At 58.7% G+C, this 8,767-nt stretch overlaps 1 protein-coding gene and 1 long non-coding RNA gene across 5 annotated transcripts; both read left to right on the forward strand.

The window, feature by feature from the left end:
- Nucleotides 1–357: 357 nt before the first annotated feature.
- LOC135307100 (uncharacterized) lies at nucleotides 358–5,995 on the forward strand. 4 transcript variants are annotated; one of them, XM_064431755.1, is made up of 12 exons: nucleotides 358–590; nucleotides 1,026–1,136; nucleotides 1,830–1,901; nucleotides 1,990–2,061; nucleotides 2,149–2,250; nucleotides 2,681–2,785; nucleotides 3,455–3,526; nucleotides 4,154–4,225; nucleotides 4,427–4,498; nucleotides 4,585–4,683; nucleotides 5,123–5,230; nucleotides 5,878–5,995. In XM_064431755.1, the coding sequence occupies exons 1-12, from the start codon at nucleotides 554–556 to the stop codon at nucleotides 5,973–5,975; spliced, it is 1,020 nt and encodes a 339-aa protein (XP_064287825.1). In that variant the 5' UTR covers nucleotides 358–553; the 3' UTR covers nucleotides 5,976–5,995. The 4 variants fall into 4 exon arrangements, with proteins under 4 accessions (XP_064287825.1, XP_064287827.1, XP_064287826.1 ...); XM_064431757.1 differs by lacking the exon at nucleotides 2,681–2,785; XM_064431756.1 differs by lacking the exon at nucleotides 2,149–2,250.
- A 1,480-nt stretch (nucleotides 5,996–7,475) lies between these two features.
- LOC135307363 (uncharacterized) lies at nucleotides 7,476–8,406 on the forward strand. The gene is made up of 2 exons (XR_010368066.1): nucleotides 7,476–7,604; nucleotides 8,134–8,406. It is a non-coding gene; the product is annotated as an uncharacterized LOC135307363 (long non-coding RNA).
- The last annotated feature ends 361 nt before the right edge of the window (nucleotides 8,407–8,767 follow it).

The raw sequence follows: 8,767 nt of genomic DNA on the forward strand, positions 1-8,767 counted from the left end.
TCTTCCTTCCATATGCAATGCCAGTGTGTCCTTCCATGTGTTCTGTGCAGCCACAGAGAAGAGCAGAGAGTGAAGGGGCCGGGCCCAGGGCTGTGCCCCGGGGCTGAGCCTTGTGGGCAGCCTGAGGATCTCCTGCAGTGCCACAGCAGCTCTTCTGTCCTGCCTTTCTTTGCAGCTGAACCTGCTGGTGAAGGTGGTGCAGCTTCCCAAACCATGTCCAGGACTGAGGCTCTGGGAGATGGTGAGGGTAGGGCAAGGCCTTTCCCCTGGGAGAGCTGCCAGCTCAGAGCCCAAAGCTGGGCCAGGGGGGCATCGTTGCAGGTGCCAGCACAGAACCATGCACGTGTGTGCCCTCGGCCTGCACGATCCCCTCACCGCTCCTGCGGCTCAGTGGTGCCCATGCAGATCAGCAGAGATGACAGAAGCTTCTGTGGCTAGAGCCCTGGTTTTGTGAAATCCAATGGGAAATGGAACTATGTTGCTCTAAGTTTCTCTGACAGGGAATTACCCAGCTACAGGTCACAAGAAACCCCATGAGCCAGCCATAGTCAAGATGCAAGTACTGAAGGAAATGCAGCAGGAAGGACAAGGTGGGTGCATTTCCCTCATGCTTCCCCTGGGACTCAGCAGCCGGGGGCTTTGGCTGCACATCTGGATACGCCGTGCCCGGCACAGCGGGAAGGGATCCATGGCAGCCTCACTGCCCCACTGCTGCTTTGACGCCCTGCAGGGCTGTTTCCCAGCCTGGCCTGGCTGCAGCTTCTGCCCAGCCTCTGCCGGAAGGCATTTGGCATCAGCTGACAGGCAGCCCAAAATGCACCATGGGCCTGAGATCCCCTTCAATTTCTTGGTCTCTTGGGAGATCAGGAAGGGCACCTGTTTGGAGAAAGGAGGGGTCTAGTTCAGCATGAAGAGTCTGGCCATCTTCCTGAGCCTAACCCTTTGAAAAGCATTCCCTCTGAAAATGCCGCCTCCCCAGTAGGCAATAGTTCCATCTGATCCAGCTGTCCGTTTCCTTTATCAAGCGATGGACCAAAAAGCTGTACTGAAGGTGGCATTTCCCGGGGTAAGTGGCGGCTCATTGGAAGGCCCTGCAGGAAGGAAGGCGATGCCAGACACGGGCACAGGCACAGCAGGTAATTGCTATGCCGGGCTCAGCCCTGGCCGGGGCTGTGTGGCAGCAGCTCTTCCCCCAGGGCCTGCTCTTGCCCGGCCCGGCAGCAGCCAAAGCTGGAGGCGCCTCGGCTTCCAGGCCTCTGGAGCTGGTTCAGAGCCCCGGGGAAACGGGACTGATGCAGCAACGTCCCTCGCGCTGCAGCTGCTGCGGAGCTGGCCCTGAGTGCCCAGAGGCCCAAGGCACAGGAGCAGCCCCGAGCGGGAGCCCTGCCGCCAGCCCAGGGCCAGAGCCAGCCCTGGCTCCCGACTGGGCAGGGGCTGCGCTGGGTCCTGACAGGGCCTGAGCCTGTCCCCTGGGGCTGGGGGAGCTGTCACGGGGCAGGGAGTGGTGAAATGAGTGACATCTGTGGCATGGCTGCCTGTAGTTTTTCTCAGGCCTTTAGGGAGGGTTTCTGCAGTGGAAATGAGAGAGTCTTGCAAGGCCCTGGGGTGTTCCCCCACCTTTCCAGGGATGTTTCACAGGGCCTGAAAAGAGTCTGGAGTGTGACCAGGAGCCAGCCCAGAGCTCCCCAGGCTGCTGTGCAGCTTTGGCCTTATCCATTCATATCCGACTCCCACAAACTTACCCGACCCCATTGCAGTGCCCAGTTCCCTGAGGCAGAAGGGGACTCCAGCACACCATGGAAATGGTTCTTATCTCTGCTCCCTTCTAGATGAAGTGTCTGGGAAGGCTTCTCCATTAACTTGGCTGCATAAAGTTTTGGTCCTATCTGAGCCACTGTCAGGTATGTTCTCAGTGAGCCACCAAGGAATAATTGTTGACAGCCTGGCAGGAATCAGGTGACAGAAGCTTCTGTGGCTGTTGTGTTACAGGTGTGTCTGCAGGGAGGACTTCTCCAGCTCCTTTGCTGATTCGTACACAGAAGCCCAGCTCCCATCACAGGGGTGAGTAGTTTGTCCCTGCTGACCCCACAGGCTGAGCCCTGCTTTTGTGGGATCCGTTCCTGGGAAATGGAACTCTGTTGCTCTAAGATCCTACGAGGGGAAAGAACAAAGGCAAAGGACACCAGAAACCCCATGAGCCATCCAAAAACATGAGGCAAATGCTGAAAGAATTGCTGCAGGCAGGACAAGGTGGGTGCATTTCTCTCATGCTTCCCCTGGGACTCAGCAGCCAGGGGCTTTGGCTGCACATCTGGACACGCCGTGCCCGGCACAGCGGGAAGGAATCCATGGCAGCCTCGCTGCCCCGCTGCTGCTTTGACGCCCTGCAGGGCTGTTTCCCAGCCTGGCCTGGCTGCAGCTTCTGCCCAGCCTCTGCTGGAAGGCATTTGGCATCAGCTGACAGGCAGCCCAAAATGCACCACAGGCCATGCCCAACCTGAGGTCCCCTGCGATTTTGCAGTATCCAGGCTGATCACTAATGGCGGGTGTTTTGATGAAAGTGGGCCCTGTCCTACCCAGGATGTTTATGTCTTTGACAATTATTGCCTCCTGAAGATGCCACCTCTCCAATGGGGATCAGTCTTACCTGATGAGCTGTTGCTTTTCCTTTCTCCACAAGTGGATGGAGAGGCTGGGCAGAAGGTGGCGTTTCCCGAAGGAAGCAGTGACTCCATGCCAGCCTCTGCTGCAGGAAGGGAGGTGATGCCAGGCACAGGCAGAGGAGGTAATTGTTGTACCTCTGGACCAGAGACCTGCTACGGTTTGAGCTGCCCTCTCTGCTGCCTGGCAGTGCGGGCACAGCTCAGACAAGACTGGCAGACCCCAGGGGAATTATCCCGAGCAGGCTCAGGGCACTCGGGTACTGAGCAGTCCTGCTGGGGTCCCTGCGTGGGAGGGAGATCCTGAAACCTGGGAGCGACTGCATTCCCATGGTGGGGAAAGGACAGAGGGGGAGAGCAAGGCTCCAATGTGTCCTGTAAGGGCCTGGCTATGTGCCCTTGGGCTGGGGGAGCTGTGCCAAGAGATGGAGGGAGAGAGGGACTGCAGGAGGGAAGGAGGTAGGAGTGGTTCTGGCACTACATACTGCAGTTATCCCCAGGGATTTAGGGAAGTCTCCCTCAGTGAGGAGCGAGAGAGCCCCAGGGCCCTGGGCTGCTCCAGCTGCCCTTCTAGGGATGTTGCATAAGGTCTATGGGGGGCAAAGATTGTAAAGGATGTGGAGATTAACCAGGAGCCAGCCCAGAGCTCCCCAGGTCCCTGTGCAGCTTTGGCCATAGCCATTCACATCTGACTCCCACGACCTTACCCAACCCCCTTGCAGTGCCCAGTTCCCAAAGGCCAAAGGGGAACCCAGCAGAGCATGGAAGCAGTTCCGTTTTATGCTCCCTTCTAGATTGGGATCGTGACATGGATTCCATGCTTGTCTTTCTGGATGAGAGTTTGAAGACCTCGGCAGATAGTAGAGGTAAGTTCGCAAAGTCCCTTTTTACTTAGAGAATAATCAGTGTCAGTGTGGCAAAAGGTCATGCATGTCCCACTTTCCTTAAGAGTAGGAAGGTTGTTGAATTCTGGAAGCCTTGCCCTGCTCCCATCTGGAGCCCTGAAGGATCCCACAGGATTGCTGTCAGTAGGAGGAAGGAGCATTTAGCTGTCCATCTTCCTCCCATGTGCAATGCCAGTGTGTCCTTCCATGTGCTCTGTGCAGCCAGGGAGAAGAGCAGAGAGGGAAGGGGCCGGGCCCAGGGCTGTGCCCCAGGGCTGAGCCTTTGGCAGCTCCTTTGCCAGCCCCAGGGAGCCTGAGCTGCTCCTGCTGCCACTGCCAAGCCCTGGCCCTGCCCGGGGCTGGCTTTAGAGCTGCTGGCAGCTCCAGGGAGTCCTTATTGCCCCGACTGCCCCGCAAGGGGCTCCTTCCATCCCAGTGTGGGGCCACTGCAGGCACGAGGTCCCCCTGCTCCTGCTCCTGAGTGGAAGGCAGAGCTGAGGGAGTGCCTTGGAGGGCACCAAACACCCAGGTGCACCCACTGCCACTTGGGCCTGAAGGAGAATCTTCAGCAGAGTCACAGCAGCTGTTCTGTCCTGCCTTTCTTTGCAGCTAACCCGGTTGGTGAAACTGATCTGGCTTCCCAACCCACATTCAGGAATGAGCCTCTGGGAGGTGCTGAGGGTAGGTCAAGGCCTTTCCCCTGGGAGAGCTGCCAGCTCAGAGCCCAAAGCTGGGCCAGGGAGGCATCGCTGCAGGTGCCAGCACAGAACCAGGCACGTGTGTGCCCGCGCCCTGCACGATCCCCTCACCGCTCCTGTGGCTCAGTGGTACCAGTGCAGATCAGCAGAGATGGCAGAAGCTTCCGTGGCTGTTGAGTTACAGGTGTGTCTGCAGGGAGGACTTTCCCAGGTCCATTGGTGGATGTTGCACGCAGGCCCAGCTCCCATGGCAGGGGTGAGTAGTGTCTGCCTGATGACCCCACAGGCTGAGCACTGGTTTAGTGGGACCCATTCCTGGGAAATGGAAATATTTCTCTTAAGGTCTCCTGAGATTGGAGAACAAACTTAGAGGAGAGAGTAAGTTCCTGGAGGCATCCAAACACATGGAGAAGATGCTGAGTGATCTGGAGAGAAGACAAGGTGGGTGCATTTCCCTCATGCTTCCCCTGGGACTCAGCAGCCGGGGGCTTTGGCTGCACATCTGGACACGCCGTGCCCGGCACAGTAGGAAGGGATCCATGGCAGCCTCGCTGCCCTGCTGCTGCTTTGACGCCCTGCAGGGCTGTTTGCCAGCCTGGCCTGGCTGCAGCTTCTGCCCAGCCCCTGCAGGAAGGCATTTGGCATCAGCTGACAGGCAGCCCAAACTGCACCACGAGCCTGAGATCCCCTGAAATTTCATAGTCTCCAGCATGATCACTAAGAGACGGTGTTATGATGAAAGTGGACCCTGGTCTACCCAGAAAATTTTATGGATTCCTGATCCTTAACCATGTCTTTCACAAGTACTGGCTGCTGAAGATGCCAGGGCCCAGTGGGGAACAGCCCCACCTGATCCAGCCGTCCCTCTTCCTTTCTCCAGAAGTGGATGCAGAGGCTGGGCAGAAGGCGGCATTTCCCGAAGGAAGCAGTGGCTCCATGACAGCCTCTGCTGTAGGACTGGAGGCGATGCCAGGCACAAGCACAGGAGGTAATATCTGTGCCTCTGGGCCTGAGCCCTGCTGAGGCTTGATCTGCTGTCTCTGCTGCCTGGAAGTGAGGGCACAACCCAGGGGAATTATCCCGAGCAGGCTCAGGGCACTCTGGTACTGAGCAGTCCTGCTGGGGTACCTGTGTGGGAGACACTTCCTGAAATCTGGGAGTGACTGCATGGGGTGCCCATGGTGGGGAAGGGACAGAGGGGGAGATCAAGGCTCCAGTGTGTCCTGACAGTGCTTGACTATGTGCCTTTGGGATCTGGGAGCTGTCCCAGCAGATGGAGGAAGGGTGGCTGGGAGGACAGGCAGGAGGGAGTTTGCAGGGTATACTTGCAGCACTGCCTGCTGCAGTTCTCTCCAAGGATTCAAGGAGCATTTCCCTTGTGCGACTAAGAGAACCCGCACAGGCCCTGGGCTGCTCCAGGCACCTCTCCAGGGATGTTGCACAGGGTCTGCAAATAAGATAGGGATTGACCATGAGCCTTCCCAGAGCTCCCCAGGCCCCTGAGCAGCTTTGGCCTTGTCCATTCACATCTGGCTCCCATGGCCTTACCTGACCTACAAGCAGTGCCCAGTTCCCTGTGGCAGAAGGGGATCCCAGCACATCATGGAAATTGTTCTGATCTTTGCAAACTTCTAGGATGGGATAAAGACATGGATTATCTGGAAAACCTGCTGGATTATGGCTTGAGATTCATGGGAAATCCTGGAGGCAAGTGCTCAATGTACCTTTCCTGAGAGAATACACAGTGACCAGGTGGCAAGAGCTCATACATTTGCCCTTTCACTTAAGATCATCTGAAGGTTGATGGAATATGGAAAATTTGCCCTCCTCCCTTCTGGAGCCCTGAGGGATCCCACAGGATCACTGTCAGTGGGAGGAAGGAGCATTTAGCTGCTCCATCTTCCTCCCGTGTGCAATGCCAGTGCCAGAACATTCCATGTGCTCTGTGCAGCCACAGAGAAGGGCAGAGAGGGAAGGGGCCGGGCCCAGGGCTGTGCCCCGGGGCTGAGCCTTCTGGGCAGCCTGAGGATCTCCTGCAGTGCCACAGGAGCTCTTCTGTCCTGCCTTTCTTTGCAGCTGGACCTGCTGGTGAAGGTGGTGCAGCTTCCCAACCCACGTCCAGGACGGAGCCTCTGGGAGATGGTGAGGGTAGGTCAAGGCCTTTCCCCTGGGAGAGCTGCCAGCTCAGAGCCCAAAGCTGGGCCAGGGGGCATCGTTGCAGGTGCCAGCACAGAACCATGCACATGTGTGCCCTCGATCTTTGCGATCCCCTCCCCAATCCTGCGGCTCAGGCATGGCAGCTGTTTGGAAAGTGAGAACCCTGGCCCTGCCCTGAAAGCCAAGACATTTTCTGAAACCTATCCCCATGTTGGACAAGCATGACATCCTGAAGATGCCAGCACCCAAATCAGGAACTCTTCCATCTAATCCAGCTGTCCTTTTTCCTGTCTGAAGTGATGGACCAAACATCCGTGCAGAAGGAGGCACATCTTGGAGGAAGCATTTCCCCATGGACAGCCCCTGCAGCAGGAAGGAAGGCAATGCCAGACACGGGCACAGGCACAGCAGGTAATTGCTGTGCCGGGCTCAGCCCTGGGTGGGGCTGTGTGGCAGCAGCTCTTCCCCCAGGGCCTGCCCTTGCCCGGCCCGGCAGCAGCCAAAGCTGGAGGCGCCTCGGCTTCCAGGCCTCTGGAGCTCGTTCAGAGCCCTGGGGAAACGGGACTGGTGCAGCAACGTCCCTCGTGCTGCAGCTGCTGCGGAGCTGGCCCTGAGTGCCCAGAGGCCCAAGGCACAGGAGCAGCCCCGAGCGGGAGCCCTGCCGCCAGCCGAGGGCCAGAGCCAGCCCTGGCTCCCGACTGGGCAGGGGCTGCGCTGGGTCCTGACAGGGCCTGAGCCTGTCCCCTGGGGCTGGGGGAGCAGTCACGGGGCAGGGAGGGCCAGGGGTCGCAGTGGCTGCTCAGGGATGGCTTTGGCCCGTGTCCCTGGCAGCAGCCACTGCCCAAGCAGCTGCGCTGCCCCCGGGCTCTCCTCCCGGCCTGCTGGGCTTTGTTGGCTGGCACAGCCTGTGCCAAGGGCCGGCAAGGCGCCTGCAGGCTCCAGCTCTGGGGGAAACAGAGAAAGTCCTGCCCGTATGCACCGTGCTGCCAGCTCAGCAGTGCAGCACAGCACGGGCTGACGCTCCCCACCGCTCCCACAGATGCAGCCGGCACCACAAGACCTGTTCCCGATGCCCAGAAGGGCCTCAGAAGGGGCTTCGATATGGGAACAGGCTGCTGGGCAGGGTTAATGGCAGGCCTGCTTTTTTTGGCGTTTATCTTCATCTTATGCTGTGTCCAAATTCATTATTACTGGAAGAGAAAATGGTGAGTGTTTTCTTCATCTTCCCCTGAAACAGTTTCTTATGAAAATCTAATGCAGACATTAAACATTCGCAGGGAGGCCGCCATGGAGTTGTGGCCAGTCCATGATTGTCCAAATAATTCTGCTGAGGGTTCTGCTGCTGCCCAGTGCTTCCATTGGCCTCTTAATTGCTGGGCCTTGTCCTGGGGGGCCCGCTGGGGCTGCAGCCAGTGCTGGTTCCCACTGAGGCTGCCTGGCCAAGAGCAGCCCCAGGGGCACGGGGCAGAGGCAGAGGGAGGTGGGGAAGAGAAAGAGCAGGGCCGAGATTGCCCTTGAAAGGCAGAGGCGCTCTGGGGCCCGCTCCTGGCCAGGGACCCTGCCCAGAGCCGTCCCTGCTGGCCGGGGCCTTGAGGGGCAGCTGTCCAGCTGGGCCCAGCTGTGCCAGCAGCTCCAGCCGTGCTGGGGAGCTTTGCCAGCTCTGGGCCCTGCTGTGCACGAGGCTCCCTGTGTGCCACTGGCAGCTGGGGCCTCAGCCACCTCCTCTCTTCACAGGTGCTTCTGTGCATCTTCAGCAGATGGGCCTAAAAACACAGGCAGCGGGAACTTGATAGTTTATAACAGCTCTCCACTTCTGCCCATATCTGCCCTGCCGTGGCTGCAGCAGCGTCATGAGGCCATCCCAAAACCCATCCTTCCACGAGACCCTCTTCCCCTGAGCCCCCTGGTCCTGTTCCCCGGCCAGGACTGAAGGTGGGCATCCCCTGTCCGAGAGGGCAGGGCTTGGCCCATATTTCATATTTAAATAAAAGAACAAAGTTTTCATAACTATATCCGGGTGGTAGCAGCATCAAAGCCCCCCCGGCACCAGCACTGGCTGAGCTCCATGCCCAGGAGCAGCCGTGGATGGCCACGGTGTGGGCAGGCAGGAGCCAGGCAGGGGCTGCTGTGCCCAGCGGCGGGGCCCCAAGGGGATGGGGGAGCCCATGCTGAGCGTCCCTGGGCTGAGGGCACATTTCCTTCTGGGGCATCATCTGTGCCTGGACCTGAAGAGGCTCAAAGGGATATTTTGGGGTCCCTGCAGAGGCGTGCAGGGATCCCTCATGAGGCACAAAGGAGTATTGATGGCCTCTCCTAAGGTGTGCAGGGATCCCTCATGCGGTGGGCAGCAGGGTTAAATTTGAGGGGG

The sequence above is a fragment of the Passer domesticus genome, chromosome 9, assembly GCF_036417665.1.
Source record: "Passer domesticus isolate bPasDom1 chromosome 9, bPasDom1.hap1, whole genome shotgun sequence".
Taxonomy (NCBI): domain Eukaryota; kingdom Metazoa; phylum Chordata; class Aves; order Passeriformes; family Passeridae; genus Passer; species Passer domesticus.

What these genes read in the sequence shown, in the direction of transcription:
- LOC135307100 (XM_064431755.1), top strand. Translation starts at nt 554, where the DNA reads ATGCAAGTACTGAAGGAAATGCAGCAGGAAGGACAAG. An exon ending in AATGCAGCAGGAAGGACAAG is followed by an intron (nt 591 to 1,025) that starts GTGGGTGCATTT and finishes TCCTTTATCAAG; the next exon opens with CGATGGACCAAAAAGCTGTA. An exon ending in TGATCTGGAGAGAAGACAAG is followed by an intron (nt 4,684 to 5,122) that starts GTGGGTGCATTT and finishes TCCTTTCTCCAG; the next exon opens with AAGTGGATGCAGAGGCTGGG.